Genomic DNA, 22,710 nt, shown 5'->3' with positions numbered 1-22,710 from the left:
CAGAAAGATGAAAGACTATCACGCTTCACTTCAGAGATGACTGCATACACCTGACCCGTCCTGGGCCACATGGACGTGTAACAAACACCACTTTCTAACGGTGGCTCCGTTTTCTCCATGTTTCACACCAGTGCCGCCTTCTAGGTCTTCACTGAGAGCCATCTTAAAACCCAACAATCATTAGGACATCACCCACATCCTTTAGACCTGCACCGAATACAGCGGCCGTGAAAGCCCTATTTAAACGAATTAAAATGTCCTTAGTCACAGGAGCCCCGTCTCACGGGCTCAGCCGCGACAAGCAGTGCAGGCCTGGCGCATTTCCAGGATCGCAGGAAATCCCACTGGACAGCGCCTCTTTCCAACTACTTTACACATACAAACACATCTGCCCCTCACAAAAGCTCTATGGCAGGTCTTATCCCTATCTCACAGAGAAGGAATCTGGGGCACAGAGGGGTACAGCGACCTGATTGAGCTTACACTGCACACACCTTAATGGAAACTTTTTTTGCCTTGAAATTCTTCTCTAGAAATCAAAGAGATAACGGCATCACCCATGAAGCAGCTGGGCTTCACGTGTAGCGCCGAAAGACCAGTGCCAAGTATGTGCAGCCCCGCTCCCTGTGCTGGGCCGTGGCTGGCACAGCAGCGTGCTCCTGTGTCCCCACCTCCTCGACACCCCCCCTCCCCCTGCTGACGCGCCCGCATCTTGCCACCGAGATTCCTGTCATCATTCAATTAAATTTAGCATGCTGGGTTCCCACGAGCCACTCAAAACACAAACCCCTTTTGAGGGACTTCTGGTTAAGCTCACCAACTGTGATAAAGGCTCTGGGCAGGGATGGCCGCAGAGAACCCAGACGCCTATAGGTATGGAAAGTTCTCATGCGGTGGGCCTGCACAGCGCAGCTTCCATCTCTCCCCGGCCCTGCTTCCCGCAATCCCTTGCACTGTTCAGATTTTCTCTCCCTGCACCTCTTCCTCTTCCCCTCTGTCCTGTCTGGGCCACAAGCAGGTGAAGTTCAGGGAACTGTCTGGAAGCTGGTCTGTGCCTTCCCTGAAAGGTGAGACTGAGAGGAAGTTAAGAAAGAAAGGACAAGTGCAAAGGCAGTGGGGAGCTGCCATCCAGTGGGCCCTCAGGCATTTTCCACCTGACGTCCATGATGACTCACTCTTCCTGAGTTAACAATTAGCACTGACGACATATATTTTGTGTAGAATATTTGCAAAGTGTTTATAATTAATTTTTACCAGCGTTGGGACATTGCAACAAATACTTAAGCTCAATTCATCTTAGCAACCCAGCCAGTGTGTGACCATCCCATCACAATGGAAGCAGAGGCCTGGTTCTCGCTCACCCTCAGAAGACAGCAGGGCTCACTCCGTCTGGCAGAGAAAGGGTCGTTCATCAAAGTTGGGTAAAGGGGTGGGGTGGGGGGGCCCCTCATTAAAAACAAAAAATCACGCACATTTAATATTTTACTCAACCTAAAACATATTCAGTTGATCCTCATTATTTGCAGAGTCTGTGTTTGTGAATTTGCCTACTTGCTAAAATTTATTTGTAAACCCAAGTCAGTACTCGCGGTGTGTTCTTGGACAGGCAACGCAACAGAGAACAGAGTGGGAAGAATCTGAGTTGCCTGATGCACGCGTTCCCTGCTGGGGCTGGACAAGGAGACGCTCTGCCCTCTCATGTAAGCTCCTACTGTAAACAAGTGTCCTTTCCGCTGTCTCTTTAGTGCTGCCACATTTCTAGCATTTTAGTGCTTCTTCTTGATGAGTCTGCTATTTAAAATGGTCCCCAAGGGCTTCCCTGGTGATGCAGTGGTTAAGAATCCGCCTGCCAATGCAGGGGACACGGGTTCGATCCCTGGATTGGAAAGATCCCACATGCGGCGGAGCAGCTAAGCCCGTGCGCCACAACTACTGAAGCCCGCGCGCCTAGAGCCCGTGCTCCACAACAAGAGAAGCCATCACAGTGAGAAGCCTGCACGCACCGCAATGAAGAGTAGCTCCCGCTCCCTGCCACTAGAGAAAAGCCCGCACAGCAGCGAAGACCCAACGCAGCCAAAAATAAATAAATTAAATAAATAAATTTTAAAAATAAAATGGTCCCCAAGTGTAATGCTGAAGTGCCACCCTGCGTCGCCAAGAGCAAGAAGGCTGTGACGTGCTTTGCAGAGAAAACACACGTGTTAGGTGAGCTCCGTTCAGGCGTGAGCTGGAGTGCTGTCGGCTGTGAGTTCAGTGTTGATGAGTCAACAGTATATACTACACAGAGTGTCTTTAAACAGAAACACACTTAATAAAACAAGGTTATGTATCAATTAGTTCATGAAAATGTGACCAGAGGCTTGCAGGAAACTAACCCTGTGTTTCCTCCAGGAACAATGGTTCAGTGCCCACTAACTCTCTGTCTGTGGGGACTTCACGGAACGTACCTACTGTGTAACGAGACTCCACTGCACATTCAACTCGCCCATTTTTATGGGGGCCAAGGACTTAGGCTTGAGTTTAGTTCCACTGAGTGAAGATCCATGTCGTCATCACTGTGTGAGTCACACTCGTAACACAGCATCTTTGATTTCTGGTTTTAGATGCTTTCAGGTAGAGCAAGAACTTAGATTTTTGCAAACCAAACTAAAGCAGCATCCTAGGTTCTTACGATTGTTTCTTCAACTGTTCACAGCTGTCTTGCCCACCCTACATTTGACAGCAAAACAAACAAACAAACAACAGCAACAAAAAAACCTGTCCAATCTGGATTATGTGCAAGTATGCCCAACTCAGTTTTCACAGACTATTCTTTAAAAAAAAACAACCAATATTTCGCTGGCTTACAGAAAATTTAATTAAATTACAGCAAATGTAAGTATTACTGACATAAACAGGTTGGGGAGAAATCATACTGACCCTCGGCAGCCTGCGTGTCAGCTGCAGAAGGTGAGCAGGTGCGCCTGAGCAGTGGGCTGCACGCTTCTTGAGCTTTTAACCTTGAGCTTCTAACTTTAGAGTTAAAACGTTTTTGAGCATTTACCCCGTATCGGCTTGCTGTTGGTGAAATGTGTGTGTTATGTATCTTTATGTATTTATATGCACACATATATAATGTACCAGGTACACTATAAAATATAAAAACAGAAAATTTTAAAGGATGAGTGAAGAAAAGTCCCATTATTTTGCCTTTGTGCCCCAGAGATCTTTCTGAACACCTTCCTCTTTTGAGACTATGGCATCAGTGCAGAGTCTACTGGCCATGAGTATTCCACATGAGGGCATCACACGTGGGTTGTACAAGGGAATGGAGAGTGTCTCGGAAGGTGGCGATAAGGATTACTGCCCTTCTATCGTAGCCATGAATTTTCAGTAACGCTGAGTTTGCACCATTTATCTAGACATATCCATCTCCTCCTTCATTCTCTTATTCACCTTCAAACCCTTCCCATTTCTGGTATCTGGTACCAAGTTTGCGCTCCATACACACGTGGCAGAATTACCTGGCACCAACCACAGGCTGTGTCCTCCGAGGAAGGCAGGTGTGGAGCAGTGGGAGTATGGGTGCAGGGACCAGGGAGTCCCAGCTGGGAATGGGGAGTCAGAGTGTGTGACCTTGGACAACTTGTTTCATCTGTATTTCAGCTGCCTGCTGTGTAAAATTTCCCAAACGTGCCTGAGATAAGAATCCCCCCACGACCTTGTTAAAAACCAGATTCCTGGGGCCACTGCAGATGGACTGGAATCAGAATAACTGGAGGAGGAACCCAGGAATCTGTATTTGTGCAAGCACACCAGGTGCCTCTTACATCAGACAAGTGTGGAAAATAAATTAGAGAGAATCAAGCAAGAGGATCTCGAAGTTATGAACAACTGAAGCGACACGCCTGGGCGAGCTCATTCCCTTTCTGCCATGAGTCTCCGTTTTCTTTCTCATCTGTATGTGGGGATCTTTAGAGTTACTGTGAATAACAGGTAACCAAATGCTCGGAGAACTACAAGGTCCTAGACCAAATTTAACCATTACTTTATAGCGCTAGGTACAAAAAAATAATCAGGAATAACCCATTTCCTGGCAATTACAGCAGACACAAAAATGCAGGAAAAGTGGAATTTTAATTTCCAAAGGCTGTACTCTCTCCTTTCGCTCTCGAGGACTCCACAGAACAGCAGAACTTCTCCACGGCTGCCGTCTAATCGGGAGACTCACTGGAGAGACGTGTGTTCCTCCTGGTCCTGCCTGCGCTGCACCCCTGCTTCCTCATCACCCCGTTCCCTTCTGGAGCCACAGCCTGCACGCACGTGCACTCAAGAGCCTCCTAACGCCGTGCAAACGAGCCCTCCATCCACCACATCACACCTCTGTTTCCACAGGGTTTCAATCAAGGTGCTCCTATTTCACTTCTGAAAGGATATAGACTTTCATCTTACAAACAAACTTCTTGCAAAGTGGCAGAGAAAATTAAACTCTGCCTTGAAATCAGAAGCACATCAAGAAGCTGGTTAAAAAAGAAGGAAAGAACCCTCGTGGGAAAAAACACTGCCCCCCATCTCACGCTTGGACCTCTATCTGCGGACAGACTTTAAATGAAACCATCGTGGAAAACAGTCACCCAGAGACATTTAGATTGCCTTTGTCAGGCAGAGACACTCGGTTCCTCCTGAGGCCCAGTGGAGGTCACTGCAAATCTGCAGGTGATGCTGCTGGCTGCCGAGCTGGGGCTATCTGCTAACTCGCTTCGGTCTGTCACCTTCATTAAGGCCACAGCCATTGATCAGGTGGTCCCTACCACTCTTCCCCTCGACCCCGGTTTGGGGGATCTTTCAACCCTGCCAGGAACTCGTGAACAGCACACTGTAAAACATTTAGATGGAGTGGAGCTGACTTAAGAGTCACGGCAGAGTGACTGGAGGATGATTTCATTTTGCAAGTGCTCTGACGACGTGCCAGGGGGAAATTTTACAGATCCGAGAGGCTGCTTTCGGATTTTCTGGCAACGGAGATGGCCTTAAGTTGCAAACTGAGGGTAACTTTTCCAAATGGAAACTAACTTCTGCTGTCAGTAAGATAAATGCATTTAATGGGGGAAAGTGTATCTAGCTGTAGGGTTTAAAGAAGCTAATAACATTCCACCCACTCTTCTAAGAACAAAACTTTCTTTTTTTCTTTTTAAATCACATACTCAAATAGATTACCGTGAAGAAAACAAAAATTCATTATTTGAAAAAACTCTCAAGGACAATTTAAGTAAAGGTGAGCTTACTTACGAAACGCAGGGACGAATGCCAATATGGACATCCTGCCTGCCCTTGGCTTACAGAAGGATGATCCCCTATATGTGAGCCCCAAATCGTTCTCATCACAGAAACAGTGTTTCTGTACCCAAGGCAGTTCACCAGAGCCCACTTCACCCAGAAAACACTTGAATCTCAGCACGTGTTAGCAAATGCTTCTATGAGAAAGGAAGCACGTTTAGTTCAGAATGCGGGGAGAGCGACCTGCTCCCCTAACTGCAGGGTTCCACCTCCCTCAGGGCGGCTCTATTCCCCAGGCAGGGGCTCCAGCACTTCAGTTTACTCGGGGTGGGTGGTAAGGGAAGAGCTGAGGTTTGGGGCCGTGCAGGGTTGGAACTTCTGGAACCGGAGGGGAAAAGCAGCTGTCTGCAGCTTATCTGCTCTGCCTGCCGTGGCAGCACCTGCAGTGTCACTGAGGGGGCTTGGGGAGGTGTGAAGCAGAGACAGGAGGGGCTGGGCGGGGGGTCCCAGGGGAGAGAGATGCCCCCCCCCAACCCAGCAGCAGGCAGCAGGGGAGTGAGCCAAGTTTCCACTGTGGCCCCCAGTATACAAAGGAACAGATGGCAGGACTGGGGGCTGCCAGTGCTGGGGCTGGAGGGAGGCACTGTGATCCCAGAGCACCTTCACCATGTGCTTGATCTGTAGCCTGTCCTGTCCTCTCCTTCAGAAATCAAACAAACTCACACAGTCTCTCAGCACACGGGCTCTGGCCTTGACGTTGGCCTCGCCGGGAAGAGCACACTGTGAACGTGATCAGAGAAGGCTGACTTCCATGAGAGTGGTAAACTGCACTGATCTTGAAGCTACCCTGCCAGCCACAGCTCAGGCCAGGGATGTGCCAGGCAGCTCCGGGAGGTCCAGGAAGTGCTCTCCTTTGTTAGCTGGGGCTTTGTCCTTTCAGTTCTCAGAGGGCTTCAATGCAAATGAATGAGGTTCTTGTTCATGCCCAGATCCACGACTAGTCTCAAAAAAACAAACGTCAGGATCTTAGAGTCACTGAGTCGAGGACTGACACGTAGCACGGCACACCCAGTGGGGCAGGGCACCACGGAAGCCGTTCTTTACAACACATGCCCTTCCTTCTTATTTACTTTTTAGAAGAAAACTGCAGAATTCTGGGCTGGGGTAGGAATGTGCTAATGATACCCATGCTATAATGGCGTGGGCACTGTGCAGGAAGTAGGGGTACAGGAAGAAGCTGTCAACGGAGCAGCTCACAGTAGGGCTGACAGTGACTTAGCAGGACTAACTCTCACAAGTAAAGCCATCAGCCATGAAACAAGGAACGTGTAACCACTAACCAGAGTGGGTTTCCCAACTAACCTTCCTGAAGGATCTACAATGGAGGGGAGCTTGCGCGCACACACACACACACACACAAGACTGAGTCAAACCAAGGTAAATGTGAAGGCAAGATCACCAGCAAAAGCATCCACAGAAATGGAAAAGAAGGCCACCAAAAAGCTTAAAAAAATATATTTTTAAGCCTTGTGGCTAAGCAATTCTGGGACTAACTCCTCCCAGGGTTTGCTACAGTAATACTGTGTCATCTGGTGACCTCTTACTTCCACATTGTTCTATCATGTTCTATCTGTTAAGGGACAGACAGACAGATGACCCCCACTGCCACATGAAAGGGTTAAAAAATTTTTTCACTATGCTAAACATATTTTTGAAAGACTGCTTTGGCAAATTTCAAACATCAGGAGACACATTTCTTTAGAATCTCAGGTTTCCCCAACAATCTAAGGGAAATGATGTGCGGTTCTATAATTTAAAGGTATCAGGACCTTTCAAGCTTCTAATCATCTGGGTTTCTGTACAGTTGGATCACAACATTTGGGAGGCAGGACTCAAACCAAATGTAAACAGCCATTCAGCTACCCAGTCTTTACAAAAGCAAAATCAGATAAAAGTGGCTACTTACAACGATAAAGACTAAAGGCCAAACTGCTTTCATGTTCTCTGTCAAGGAAATGGTACCTGGAGAAGCCCCGGAATGTGCTTCCTTCTCTATTTTACTGGAATGGGATTCCAAGAGAGCGACACCAACCCATAACTGTAAGTGTCGCAAGGGTTAAAATATTAAAAACAACACATGTTCTAAATAATAATATCAGAAGTAAATGTTCACTGATTGTTTGTTACAGTCTGGGGACTGTGGATGCTCCCTTCATCCTCACACAGCCCCTAAGTCCATTTTCCAGACGGGGAAACTGAGCCCAAGGTCACGGAGATGCCAGGCCCCAGTCAGGCTGCAGCCGGCACCCTCACCACCCCTCTGCTGCAGCTGCTGCGCTGTGTGTTCAGAGGATGGTTACTGCAGGTGTCCCAGCTCCTTCTACAACCCATGTCACATCCTTAATGCCTGGGCCCTGGACAGTGGCTCGACTGGGAGTCTTCCCAACACTCCCCGAGCAGCAGCAGGCCCGGCCCTGTCATCAGAACCTGGGAAATACCTTGCTGAGAAAGCGGCAGTCACCCTGGCTGCTTCCTTGAGATACTGAATTTCTTGCTCATTACAGTGTTTTATCGAGGGACTGACATTCCTTTTTAAAGGGATTCCATGCTTCATTTTCTCTGTTCTGTCTATGGAGGCAAGAGGGGCGAGTGCAAACAGCTTCTCGTCAGAGCCCCGCCCGGTTCTGACCCTCCTCTCCCCTGGTGCCCACCCTCCCTGCCCTCCCCCGCTTCCCAGCCGCAGAGCTGACAGCCAACAGCTGCACTAATCTCTCCCAGTTGCTGGGAGCAACAGTGACGGCCTATGAGAGGGCCCTGGCCAGGGGCAGCCTGCCCTCCCCACACCCAGGAATCCACCGGGCTGCACACACTGCGTCCTGACGCCCTGCTAGGTCTGTTCGACCGAAGCAACGCAGCGGGAAGCCGGGCAGGTCCAGGGACTGCTCAACGGGTGGCTGGGGTGAGCCCAGAAGCCGGCGGCAGTGCCCACTCCACGTGGCTGAGAGGCCCCTGGGCAGGGCGCGGAGGGGCTGCCCAGAGAGAGGCCTCCAGCTTAGGGGGCGGATCTTCTCCTCCCTCAGCCCCCAGCATCGTTTTAAATCTGCCCTCCACCTGGCTGAGCCTCAGACCCCTGAGGCTCTTATACGAGATGCTGAAGAGTGTTTTGTTATACCCTGTCCCTATTTTTAGGATGACATTTAACAAGTGTGGGACCAGCGCCATGTCAGTCAGTCTTAGGGTCTCCCTGCAGGTGACGGGAGTGTGTAGAGGGGGGATGGGGCACAGGGCAGGCAGTCGAACGTTCCTTGGAACACTTGAGAATCCAGAAGAAGAAGGTCCTGGCGACTCTCCCCACCTCTGGCAGCCCACCCTCCATGCCTGTGGGCACCTGCCGTCCCCTCCGTGCCGCCACGTGCCCGCAGAGCCCACTCAGGTCCCCACCTTCCAACGCCCCATGTAGATTTAAGGGCATCACCATAACCTTTTCCTCACAGACAACTAGGAACGGTAACTGGACTGGACTGAGGAGGGCCTGCCCCGGGCAAGCGCCCCAGCATCCAATGTAAAAGGCCGTGGGAAGCTTTCCGCCAACCTATCCGGCTCCCTGGCTCCCTCTGCTTGCACAACAGGCTGCTGGCCTGTCTGGCCCTGAACTGACCCACTTCACTCTGTTATAATCGCTCTTACTCTTTTGCTGACAGCCCTCGAGGGGCCCTGTCTCCACTGTCACCACTTTTTTCTTAAGTCTGGTCAAGGGCCTGGCACACAACAAGCACTCATTCATTTGCCGGATACATTTTAGCTGAACTAATTTAAAAATTATTTATTACCCAATCTCCTTTAATCAAGAAGCCACATAAGATTATACAATAACTTTTGCCAAATTTCACCCCCAGCTGCAGTCACAGTGCCACCGTGACTACCCAGAGGTCCCCCCAGCCCAGCCCCCATTAGCCAGAGACTAGTCATTCAGACACAAAATGGGGAGGGGGGCGGGGTCTGAGACAAAGCCCTCCCAGCTACAGGTGGGCTTGTCCTAGGCTCGCACCTACACATGGGCTGCTGGGGGCTTGGAATGTGCCTCTTCCAATTGAAATGGTGGGCTGCGATCATGCCCCACACACCAGATGGCAAAGACTGTATGAGAATGAGAATGTAAATCACATCACTGACGACTTCTGTACTGACATTATATTTTGGATATATTAGTATACCAGCAAAGCATGATCAATTGCAGCAAAGCATGATCAATTTCGCTATTTTCTTCTTCCTTTTTTAGAATGTGGCTACTTGAAAACTTAAGGTGGCCCTCGTGGCTCTCCTCCTGTTTGCATGGGTGGCTGCTGACCTGGACTTCCCTCCCAGCTAACTTTACTCAGGGCAGCGGACAGCCTGTTACTCTGTTCTATTCTTATAACCAGGCACGATATTCAACACCCAGACACCCTCACACAGGGATGTCCTCTCTGCATCCACCTGCTCACTGAACACTCTGTCACCTCCAGTCCCAAGTGCCAGCTCCCAGAAAGCCTCTCTTCTCCCGTCTGGGGGGCTGGACAGAAGGGCCAAGTCACCGCGGGTCTGGTCACGCCAGGGCGAAAACAAACCCGACACTCGGAGCCAGAATCACTACAGTGGTCTGTGTCTTCCTTTTGCTCTACGCTTACACTTCGTTAACTTGAAACACAAGGCACTGCAGGAGAAAGGCCTCGGCGTTTACGTGAATTTGGATTTCCAATGCTTTTTATTAAGGAACAACGGGCACCTTGCCAGCTTTGGGGGTGGGTGGTAAGGGCAGGAGAGGGAGAGAAAGAAGCCAACAGCTGTTTCGAGTTATAAACTTTCTGTCTAAACTGGTAGCATCCCACTGTGGTTCTGCTGCCTTTGGGGTTTGCAAATGGAGTTGGTGCCTATTTTAGCTCTGGGTTAACAAGCAGTCTCTCCCACCAGCTACTGTCACAGTTCACTGCCTGGCGGGGCCCTGCCGGCTCATGCCTGTCCCCATGGCATCCTCTGATAGCAGGCCATTATGTGGAGGGCAGAGCAGAGGGGAGAGAAGGGAAACTAACTATGTTCTGTAATTAACTCCTTTGGTTCCCAGACACAAGACCCACCCACACAGCAACAGCCGCCAGACAGGGGATGGCATGCTTGCCCCCCACCATGGATGCAAGGCAACCTCTTCTCACGCCACTGCCGGGAGGGGCCGAGCCCCCCACCAAGCTCAGGACTCCTCCAGTCCACCCTCCCCAAGCAAAGGATGCTATTACCAAGTGGGCAAGGGAGGACCTGAGGTTTAACTTCACAGCCTTGGAGTCACGGCAAGTGAATTATGCACCAAATCATGTAAAACAGTGAACCAGTATCCAAGGCGATTCCCGTCTCCACGTTCTCCAAGTAGCCAGCCCGGCCTGCCCCCAGATTAGGTGCTTGTCCAGAAGGCCCCACTCCAGGAGCACCCACGCCCTGGTGCCAGCCAGCACTGAAGAAGGGGACACCTGATCTTCCTCTATCGTTGCTATACACTGTGCTGTGCAGGCTCCAGCTGCCCAGAAGTCTCTCTTGAGAGTTAAGTTATTTTCCCTGTCGGACAGAATCATCTAGAAGAGGGTAAATGGGTAGTTCCTAAGATGGTATCTGATCACAGAATAAAACACAAAGTGAAAGAAAACCTAGGGAGGAACCCAGAGAGGAGCAGTGTGTGTACTCAGGCACTCTGCAGTGCCGGGTCAGAAGCGCTGACGGGGGTCGGAGGGTCGGGGGTCGCAGCTGCTATTCCTGCCTCTGCCCACGACTCACCACGTGAGGTTTGTCTGGTAACTTCACCTCCGCTTGCTCAGGTCCTGCATCTAGAGAACTATTTCAATAGTTACCACCCACCACCAGCCCGCATCCTGGGATGCTGTGGACGTTAATGAAACCATGAAGTCAAGTTCCTGAATCTCCCAGAATGACAGGGCCTACAAAAGGAAGAGCCAAGTGCTTTTTCTTGGTAGACAGAAGAACAACCGTTAAGAGGCAGGTTTCCGAGTCACAGAATTTCAGGCCTGAAAGGGAACACGAGGACGATCTGGTCCAACTCTCCTTCAAGGTTCAGATGCAGCTGGTCCAGGCCCCATGTGAGCAGAGGTGGGACAGGGACCCAGGGCTCTGACCACCAGTCCCTGCCTGCCCGTCACATCCAGGAGTTTCCCAAGATGGGGCAGTCACCTCAAGACATGCTCTAGCACTTCAACTGCTCAGAGTTTAATCTCTCCATAAATTCTTCTCTCTCTAATGGAAAAATGTCAAGCTAACGTGATTAAGGATAATGATTACTTGACGCGACTTTATGTTACTGGACAATTAGGCTTTTCCCCCAACACAAACATGTTTAGCTGCCTCAGACCTTTTCACTCCTAAGTCACAACCAAACATGTGCCCCCAAGAAAGAAATGTGGTCCACGTATTGGTGAGTCAGACAAACAGATGTCCAGATTTCTACACTCCCAAGCTGTCTTCTGAAACCCAAAGCTGCAACCACATATGCACTGGCCTCTGCTCTGGGAACCTTCAGCTGTGCCTCTCAGGACGTGCTACTTTCAAGTCTCACAATACCAGAGGCTCCCCTACAGCACCTTAAAAATGATACAGTAGCAGTTTCAGAGAGGAAGCGGGTACCTGCTCAGCAGGAACAAAGGGCTTTCTGCCTGATAAAAACGCAGGGAAGAAGGTCGGGGAGGAAAGCCGAGCTCCCCCCACCCCAGCCCCAAATTCTGCCGGAGGTCCGCCTGGGACCACTGAGAATCAGAAAAACTATGTGGAGCCTGGACCAGCGGAACCATCACCTTTGCTGCTACCGAGACAGGCTGCATTCAGGTCCCGTGTCCTGCACGACAGAACTCTGTCTTGCCCCCAAATGCTTTCCTAGGCTTCTGTGCTACCAGCCCATTCCAGACGCCCACGAGCACCTGATCTGCCCTCCCCGTCCTTAGCACACACACGGGCGCAGCTAACGACCATTTGGGCTGCAACACCATCCGTGAAGAAAATGTGTCTGCTGCCCAAAGCCCGGTGCTAGGAGGCTACCCGCGGGCGGGGACTCATGGGGATCGCCCGGGGGCCCCGCCAGGAGTGCAGGAAGCACTGTGACGCTGGTGAATCCTCCTGGGGCTGCAGCCACCTGCTCTGACCCCTCTCAGCCCCACTTCCACCCCCGCAAGCACTCTGATCGGCCTCACTAATGGCCTCACAGCCCAGGCTGCAGTAACAGGAGGCAGGTTGCATCACACATCACAAGGAGGCGCCCCCAGAGCACAAGCCTGCCCCAGCCCCTCTCCTACCTTAACGGGTTATCTGAGTGGGTCTCCATGTGGGTCTCCAGCCCGTACTTGCACACGAACTCCTTGAAACACAGTGGGCAGTGAAACACTTCATCAGCTTTCTTCTCCATGTCACCCGACTGCCTGTCCTCTACCATCTTAGGGGAAAGAAGAAACATTAAGTCACAAGGGAGGGCTCCCACGTAGTTTGTTTCAGAGAAGCCGACACTAAATCCAGAATCTGAAAGGAAAAGGACGCCTCCCTCCTAGGCATTAAGGATGCTACTGACCAACGTTTCATGTAACAAAACCTCACCGAACACCAGCACCCACCCACCCACCCTCAACTCACTCATCCATTCAACAAATATTCACGGAGCACCTAGTACCTGCCAGGCACTGGGAATAAAAGTGTGAGGACAAAAGAGTCCCTAATACTTAGCAGAGCCTCTTCCATTCTAGCTGGAGAAACAAAAAACCCCGGGAGCAATGAAACAAGCTCCTCAGATCGTCAGTGGGCTCGGCTGGGGGGCTCTTCCTTCCACAAAGGAGGAGCAAACAGGTACTTTTTTCTCCAGAGACCTCATGAAACAGTGCAGGGAAACAGAGGTTAGAAGCTTGGGATGGGTGTCCACCAAGCCCCCAGACTGCGAAAATAAAGGCTGGAGGGATTTCTGCCAAGAGTCCCTGGGGCAGGCACATCTGTGCTGGGGGCAGAGAGGACCTTTTTAGCAGGCGCTGGGTCTTCCTTCTCTGACTCTGTATCATGACTCAGTTTCCTTTTGGAGGACAGCCGCCTGCGCTTCAGTGGGGACGGAGGGGCTGCAGCTGTAGCGCTGCTGGGGTCCTTCTCATGAATCTTCATATGTCTGGAAAGAACACACACACAGACAATGTGATTTAGCAAAAACTGAGCTGGTTTATTTAAAATGCTTTATATTTTCTATTTGGGCACTGGTAGTTAAATTTTCCTTAGTTAAGAGATACGGGGTATAATTTATACAGTGACTTCTTTTTAAAAACCTTATGATCTCCTTGAACCCCTCGTGAAGCTCTCACAACGAAGTGCTATCCAAAAACGTGGCTCAGTGCCTTGCTGTCTGTTGGAAGATATTCATGAACTTCACTGGCACTAATAAGATAAAAACAAACTATTTGATGATCTGTTCTACTTATTCAGACAAGCTGTACTATTTTAGGGCACATAATTCTATAGACAAAAGAAGGCCCAGGTACCACTAGTTCATAAACCAAGAAACCACTCTGTGGTCCCAGAACCCACCCCGCCTACCAGTACAATGTGTTCTCTCTCTTCTGCCTTTGGAAGCATGTTGGGGTCAAATTTGAGAAGTGCTGACCGAGCATATGGCCGAAGCGCCTGAGACCTGAAAGCCTGCCCATGCTCTCCAGGGTCTTACATGGATTTGCAGATCATGAGAGTAGCTGGGACAGTGGGATAAGTTACATGTTGCAACCCTGACATCTACAGGACTAGGAATACACATACAAGAAAGTATTATATTAGTATGCATATGTCTGTTCCAAAAAGAGAGTTTTATGGGTGACCTGACTTAAGTGACCTTACATTATCAAGTTTTAAAGCAAACATTCTAGGAACCAGGTCCCAAGAGCTATAGGGAAAGAAAGAATGGCATTACAAAAAGATAGTCTCAATTTCCTTGCTTTGTGACATAAAAGGTTTACTCTTCCTAATGACAATCATCATCGGCATCATCAGCTCTGACCGGGGTTAAACTGTGCCAGATGTGGGAATGTAGCCGCAGCTTTTTATAAATAACCCTCTGATGGGATTATCTTACTGGAGACGTTCTCAGGAATGGGAAAAGACAGCAAGTTTTCATAAACGATCCTGTCAGACTTCTAAACAGAAGCTCTGCTCAGCTCAAGCTCACGTTCTGCTGCACCTTCTGTACAGCTGGGCTGGGGATAAAAGGGCTGAGAAGCTCACGAACCACAAGCAGCGACAATTCAGGCTCTCAGGCCAATGACGCAACGAGACGGCTGGGCAACACCCTTCCCACTCACAGCCTCTGCCCCCGACACCCGTGAGCCCTCCTTCCATGAGTGTGTGGAGCTAAGAGCTACAATTCCCCTGGTTCTGGCCCTACAGACATACTCTAGAAGGCGGAGGGGTCCCCACGTCAGCCCAAGACCACACTAGCCTCTGCCCGAAGAGCAGCAGCCCCGTCATCCACCAGTAGGCGAGATGTGGCCTAACCCCTGAGAAATGGGATTCAGGGAAGGAGGCTCAGGCCAGCCCTCTGTTCTCTTAGGGGGAATCAATGTGGTGAGTCAGAAAGATCTAGTGGGAGAAAATGGAAAAGAATCACAGGCAACCATCATGCCCATATCCACATAATTCCTTGCTTAGATTATTAGGGGAGGATGCTTTATTATTAGTTCTTGGTCACCTAAAGCCTTGAGAAAGTTAATGGAGACAAATAGCCTTGTTCTATGTACCCCCTCTACTTCAAGGCGATTGGGAGTTAAGGAGACCATCGTTTAACGTCAGTGTTTGGAGAAAAAAAGAAAGCCTGGCAAGTTCCTTTCGACATTTATTGTATAGCACATTCCAATTTTAGAAATGTAAAAAAAATTTTTAGGCATCTAAGAATTGAGGAAGTATGATAATACTATGGGATGTAAATTAGTACCAAACCCATCCTTTCAAGAAATCACTCAAAATGAATTTTAAAAACAATATCCTGAAGGAATTGAGGAAGATGGCAGAAGAGTAAGACGCGGAGATCACCTTCCTCCCCACAAATACACCAGAAACACATCTACACGTGGAACAACTCCTACAAAACACCTACTGAAGGCTGGCAGAAGACCTCACACCTCCCAAAAGGCAAGAAAGTCCCCACGTACCTGGGTAGGGCAAAAGAAAAAAGAATAAACAGAGACAAAAGCACAGGGACGGGACCTGCACCAGTGGGAGGGAGCCGTGAAGGAGGAAAGGTTTCCACACACTAGAAGTCGCTTCGCAGGTGGAGACGGCGGGTGGCGGAGGGGGAAGCTTCGGAGCCGCGGAGGAGAGCACAGCCACAGGGGTGCGGAGGGCAAAGCGGGGAGATTCCCGCACAGAATATCGGGGCCGACCGGCACTCACCAGCCCGAGAGGCTTGTCTGCTCACCCGCTGGGGCGGGCGGGGCTGGGAGCTGAGGCTCGGGCTTCGGTCGAGCGCTGGGAGAGGACTGGCGGCGTGAACACAGCCTGAAGGGGGTTAGTGCGCCATGGCTGGCCGGGAGGGAGTCCAGGGAAAAGTCTGGACCTGCCGAAGAGGCAAGAGACTTTTTCTTCCCTCTTTGTTTCGTGGTGCGCGAGGAGAGGGGATTAAGAGCGCCGCTTAAAGGAGCTCCAGAGACGGGCGCGAGCCGCGGCTAACAGCACGGACCCCAGAGACGGGCATGAGACGCTAAGGCTGCTGCTGCCGCCACCAAGAAGCCTGTGTGCGAGCACAGGTCACTATCCACACCTCCCTTCTGGGGAGCCTGTGCAGCCCGCCACCGCCAGGGTCCCAGGATCCAGGGACAACTCCCCCGGGAGAACGCACGGCGCACCTCAGGCTGGTGCAACGTCACGCCGGGCCTCTGCCGCTGCAGGCTCGACCCACACTCCGAGCCCCTCCCTCCCCCCCGGCCTGAGTGAGCCAGAGCCCCCGAATCAGCTGTTTCTTTAACCCCGTCCTGTCTGAGCGAAGAACAGACGCCCTCCGGTGACCCACACGCAGAGGCGTGGCCAGACCCAAAGCTGAACACCGGGAGCTTTGCGAACAAAGAAGAGAATGGAAATCTATCCCAGCAGCCTCAGGAGCAGCTCCACAATCAACTTGATGTACCCTGCATCTGTGGAATACCTGAATAGACAATGCATTATCCCAAATTGAGTAGGTGGACTTTGGGAGCAAGATATATTATTTTTTCCTCTTTTCTTCTTTTTGTGAGTGTGTATGTGTATGCTTCTGTGTGAGATTTTGTCTGTATAGCTGTGCTTTCACCATTTGTCCTAGGGTTCTGTCCGTCCTTTTTTTTTTAATACTTAAAAATATTTTTTTCTTAATAATTATTTTTTATTTTAATAACTATTTTATTTTATCTTACTTTACTTTATTTTATCATTTCTTTCTTTCTTTCTTTCTTTCTTTTCTTTCTTTCTTTTCTTTTCTTTTCTTTCTACTTTTTCTCCCTTTTATTCTGAGCCGTGTGGATGAAAGGCTCTTGGTGGTCAAGCCAGGAGTCAGTGCTGTGCCTCTGAGCTGGGAGAGCCAAGTTCAGGACACTGGTCCACAAGAGACCTCCCAGGTCCACGTAATATCAAATGGTGAAAATCTCCCAGAGATCTCCATCTCAACACCAGCACCCAGCTTCACTCAACGACCAGCAAGCTACAGTGCTGGACACCCAATGGCAAACAACTAGCAAGACAGGAACACAACACCACCCATTAGCAGAGAGGCTGCCTAAAATCATAATAAGGCTACAGACACCCCAAAACACACCACCAGACGTGGACCTGCCCACCAGAAAGACAAGATCCAGCCTCATCCACCAGAACAGAGGCACTAGTCCCCTCCACCAGGAAGCCTACACAACACACTGAACCAACCCTAGCCACTGGGGACAGACACCAAAAACAACGGGAACTACGAACCTGCAGCCTGCAAAAAGGAGACCCCAAACACAGTAAGATAAGCAAAATGAGAAAACAGAAAAACACACAGCAGATGAAGGAGCAAGGTAAAAACCCACCCGACCTAACAAATGAAGAGGAGATAGGCAGTCTACCTGAAAAAAAATTCAGAATAATGATAGTAAAGATGATCCAAAATCTTGGAAATAGAACAGAGAAAATGCAAGAAACATTTAACAAGGGCCTAGAAGAACTAAAGAGGAAACAAGCAACGATGAACAACACAGTAAATGAAATTAAAAATACTCTAGAAGGGATCAATAGCAGAATAACTGAGGTAGAAGAACGGGTAAGTGACCTGGAAGATAAAATAGTGGAAATAACTACTGCAGAGCAGAATAAAGAGAAAAGAATGAAAAGAACTGAGGACAGTCTCCGAGACCTATGGGACAACATTAAATGCACCAACAGTCGAATTATAGGGGTCCCAGAAGAAGAAGAGAAAATGAAAGGGACTGAGAAAATATTTGAAGAGATTATAGGTGAAAACTTCCCTAATATGGGAAAGGAAATAGTTAATCAAGTCCAGGAAGCACAGAGACTCCCATACAGGATCAATCCAAGGAGAAACACGCCAAGACACATATTAATCAAACTATCAAAAATTAAATACAAGGAAGACATATTAAAAGCAGCAAGGGAAAAACAACAAATAACACACAAGGGAATCCCCATAAGGTTAACAGCTGATCTTTCAGCAAAAACTCTGCAAGCCAGAAGGGAGTGGCAGGACATATTTAAAGTGATGAAGGAGAAAAACCTACAACCAAGATTACTCTAACCAGCAAGGATCTCATTCAGATTTGATGGAGAAATTAAAACCTTTACAGACAAGCAAAAGCTAAGAGAGTTCAGCACCACCAAACCAGCTTTACAACAAATGCTAAAGGGACTTCTCTAGGCAAGAAACACAAGAGAAGGAAAAGACCTACAATAACAAACCCAAAACAATTAAGAAAATGGGAAGAGGAACATACATATCAATAATTACCTTAAATGTAAATGGATTAAATGCTCCCACCAAAAGACACAGACTGGCTGAATGGATACAAAAACAAGACCCATATATATGCTGTCTACAAGAGACCTGCTTCAGACCTAGGGAAACATATCGACTGAAAGTGAGGGGATGGAAAAAGATATTCCATGCAAATGGAAATCAAAAGAAAGCTGGAGCAGCAATTCTCATATCAGACAAAACAGACTTGAAAATAAAGACTATTACAAGAGACAAAGAAGGACACTACAGAATGATCAAGGGATCGATCCAAGAAGAAGGTATAACAATGGTAAATATTTATGCACCCAACATAGGAGCACCTCAATACATAAGGCAAACACTAACAGCCATAAAAGGGGAAATCGACAGTAACAGAATCATAGTAGGGGACTTTAACACCCCACTTTCACCAAGGGACAGATCACCCGAAATGAAAATAAATAAGGAAGCACAAGCTTTAAATGATACATTAAACAAGATGGACTTAATTGATATTTATAGGACATTCCATCCAAAAACAACGGAATACACTTTTTTCTCAAGTGCTCATGGAACGTTCTCCAGGATAGATCATATCTTGGGTCACAAATCAAGCTTGGTAAATTTAAGAAAACTGAAATCGTATCAAGTATCTTTTCCAACCACAACACTATGAGACTAGATATCAATTACAGGAAAAGATCTGTAAAAAATACAAACACATGGAGGCTAAACAATACACTACTTAATAACGAAGTGATCACTGAAGAAATCAAAGAGGAAATCAAAAAATACCTAGACAAATGACAATGGAGACACGACAACCCAAAGCCTATGGGATGCAGCAAAAGCAGTTCTAAGAGGGAAGTTTATAGCAATACAATCCTACCTTAAGAAACAGGAAACATCTTAAATAAACAACCTAACCTTGCACCTTAAGCAATTAGAGAAAAAAGAACAAAAAAGCCCCAAAGTTAGCAGAAGGAAAGAAATCATAAAGATCAGATCAGAAATAAATGAAAAAGAAATGAAGGAAATAATAGCAAAGATCAATAAAACTAAAAGCTGGTTCTTTGAGAAGATAAACAAAATTCATAAACCATTAGCCAGACTCATTAAGAAAAGAAGGGAGAAGACTCAAATCAATAGAATTAGAAATGAAAAAGGAGAAGTAACAACTGACACTGCAGAAATACAAATGATCATGAGAGATTACTATAAGCAACTATATGCCAATGAAATGGACAACCTGAAAGAAATGGACAAATCTTAGAAATGCACAACCTGCCGAGACTGAACCAGGAAGAAATACAAAATATGAACAGACCAATCACAAGCACTGAAATTGAAACTGTGATTAAAAATCTTCCAACAAACAAAAGCCCAGGGCCAGATGGCTTCACAGGCGAATTCTATCAAACATTTAGAGAAGAGCTAACACCTATCCTTCTCAAACTCTTCCAAAATATAGCAGAGGGAGGAACACTCCCAAACTCGTTCTACGAAGCCACCATCACCCTGATACCAAAACCAGACAAAGATGTCACAAAGAAAGAAAACTACAGGCCAATATCACTGATGAACATAGATGCAAAAATCCTCAACAAAATACTAGCAAACAGAATACAACAGCACATTAAAAGGATCATATACCATGATCAAGTGGGGTTTATTCCAGTAATGCAAGGATTCTTCAATATATGCAAATCAATCAACGTGATATACCATATTAACATATTGAAGGAGAAAAACCATATGATCATCTCAATAGATGCAGAGAAAGCTTTCGACAAAATTCAACACCCATTTATGATAAAAACCCTGCAGCAAGTAGACATAGAGGGAACTTTCCTCAACATAATAAAGGCCATATATGACAAACCCGCAGCCAACATCGTCCTCAGTGGTGAAAAACTGAAAGTATTTCCACTAAGATCAGGAACAAGACAAGGATGTCCACTCTCACCACTCTTATTCAACATAGCTTTGGAAGTTTTAGCCACAGCAATCAGAGAAGAAAAAGAAATAAAAGGAATCCAAATCGGAAAAGAAGAAGTAAAGCTGTCACTGTTTGCGGATAACATGATACTATACATAGAGAATCCTAAAAATGCTACCAGAAAACTACTAGAGCTAATCAATGAATTTGGTCAAGTAGCAGGATACAAAATTAATGCAAAGAAATCCCTGGCATTCCTATACACTAATGATGAAAAATCTCAAAGTGAAATCAAGAAAACACTCCCATTTACCATTGCAACAAAAAGAATAAAATATCTAGGAATAAACCTACCTAAGGAGACAAAAGACCTGTATGCAGAAAATTATAAGACACCGATGAAAGAAATTAAAGATGATACAAATAGATGGAGAGATATAGCATGTTCTTGAATTGGAAGAATCAACATTGTGAAAATGACTCTACTACCCAAAGCAATCTACAGATTCAGTGCAATCCCTATCAAACTACCACTGGCATTTTTCACAGAAGTAGAACAAAAAAATTCACAATTTGTATGGAAACACAAAAGACCCCGAATAGCCAAAGCAATCTTGAGAACAAAAAGCGGAGCTGAAGGAATCAGGCTCCCTGACTTCAGACTATACTACAAAGCTATAGTAATCAAGACAGTATGGTACTGGCACAAGAACAGAAATATAGATCAATGGAACAGGATAGAAAGCCCAGAGATAAACCCACGCACATGTGGTCACCTTACCTTTGATAAAGGAGGCAAGAATATACAGTGGAGAAAAGACAGCCTCTTCAATAAGTGGTGCTGGGAAAACTGGACAAGTACATGTAAAAGTATGAAATTAGAACACTTCCTAACACCATACACAAAAATAAACTCAAAATGGATTAAAGACCTAAATGTACAGCCAGACACTATCAATCTCTTAGAGGAAAACATAGGCAGAACGCTCTATGACATAAATCACAGCAAGATCCTTTTTGACCCACCTCCTAGAGAAATGGAAATAAAAACAAAAATAAACAAATGGGACCTAATGAAACTTCAAAGCTTTTGCACAGCAAAGGAAACCATAAACAAGACCAAAAGACAACCCTCAGAATGGGAGAAAATATTTGCAAATGAAGCAACTGACAAAGGACTAATCTCCAAAATTTATAAGCAGCTCATGCAGCTCAATAACAGAAAAACAAACAGCCCAGTCCAAAAATGGGCAGAAGACCTAAACAGACATTTCTCCAAAGAAGATATACAGATTGCCAACAAACACATGAAAGAACGCTCAACATCATTAATCATTACAGTAATGCAAATCAAAACTATAATGAGATATCATCTCACACCGGTCAGAATGGCCGTCATCAAAAAATCTAGAAACAGTAAATGCTAGAGAGGGTGTGGAGAAAAGGGAACACTCGCACTTTTGGTGGGAATGTAAATTGATACAGCCACTGTGGAGAACAGTATGGAGGTTCCTTAAAAAACTACAAATAGAACTACCATATGACCCAGCAATCCCACTACTGGGCATATACCCTGAGAAAACCATAATTCAAAATGAGTCATGTACCACAATGTTCATTGCAGCTCTATTTACAATAGTCAGGACATGGAAGCAACCTAAGTGTCCATCAACAGATGAATGGATAAAGAAGATGTGGCACATATATACAATGGAATATTACTCAGCCATAAAAAGAAACGAAATTGAGTTATCTGTAGTGAGGTGGATGGACCTAGAGTCTGTCATACAGAGTGAAGTAATCAGAAAGAGAAAAACAAATATCTTATGCTAACACATCTATATGGAATCTAAGAAAAAAAAAAGTCATGAAGTACCTAGGGGTAAGACGGGAATAAAGACACAGACCTACTAGAGCATGGACTTGAGGACATGGGGAGGGGGCAGCGTAAGCTGTGACAAAGTGAGAGCATGGCATGGACATATATACACTACCAAACGTAAAATAGATAGCTAGTGGGAAGCAGCCGCATAGCACAGGGAGATCAGCTAGGTGCTTTGTGACCACCTAGAGGGGTGGGATAGGGAGGGGGAGAGGGAGAGAGACACAAGAGGAAAGAGATATGGGAACATATGTATATGTATAACTGATTCACTTTGTTATAAAGCAGAAACTAACACACCATTGTAAAGCAATTATACTCCAATAAAGATGTTAAAAAAACCCAAAAAACCGAACATCCTTTTCTACAGCCAATAGGCTACTTGTGCAGATAAACATAAGGCTACGATAACGTGTGAAGATACTGGAAATCAGAGACTGACAACTGTAAGCAGTTCACTAGCTCATTTCAAGCTATCAGTACATCTTTCCTATCAATATGACACTAACAGTCACAAGACTGATGCTTTATTATCTAGCTCCTGGGATTTATGACAGAAGCTGTTTTCACAGAGCAGAGGAAGAGGGGGACTGGAGCGAGCGCTCAGTGAGGATCTGCTGGGAACTTCACCCAGATTAT

At 47.1% G+C, this 22,710-nt stretch overlaps 1 protein-coding gene across 19 annotated transcripts in view; it reads right to left on the bottom strand.

Annotated features, from left to right (window-relative positions):
- The window catches only part of RREB1 (ras responsive element binding protein 1), a 180,228-nt gene that overhangs the window by 22,333 nt on the left and 135,185 nt on the right, over positions 1-22,710 (bottom strand). For 17 of the 19 annotated variants that reach the window (XM_027128303.1, XM_027128297.1, XM_027128302.1 and 14 more), the window contains 2 exons: positions 13,282-13,426; positions 12,579-12,715 (listed from right to left, as the gene is read on the bottom strand). In XM_027128303.1, the coding sequence (XP_026984104.1) occupies positions 12,579-12,715; positions 13,282-13,426 (282 nt within the window). Of the gene's footprint in view, positions 1-12,578; positions 12,716-13,281; positions 13,427-13,580; positions 13,690-22,710 lie in introns of all 19 variants that reach the window. The other 2 variants (XM_027128308.1, XM_027128309.1) reach the window with 2 other exon arrangements.

This window comes from Aethalodelphis obliquidens, unplaced genomic scaffold (assembly GCF_003676395.1).
Source record: "Aethalodelphis obliquidens isolate GAN/ISIS:26980383/991018 unplaced genomic scaffold, ASM367639v1 scaffold34, whole genome shotgun sequence".
Taxonomy (NCBI): domain Eukaryota; kingdom Metazoa; phylum Chordata; class Mammalia; order Artiodactyla; family Delphinidae; genus Aethalodelphis; species Aethalodelphis obliquidens.
Note: the sequence above shows the minus strand (reverse complement) of the source record. Positions and strands in the feature narration are given on the sequence as shown.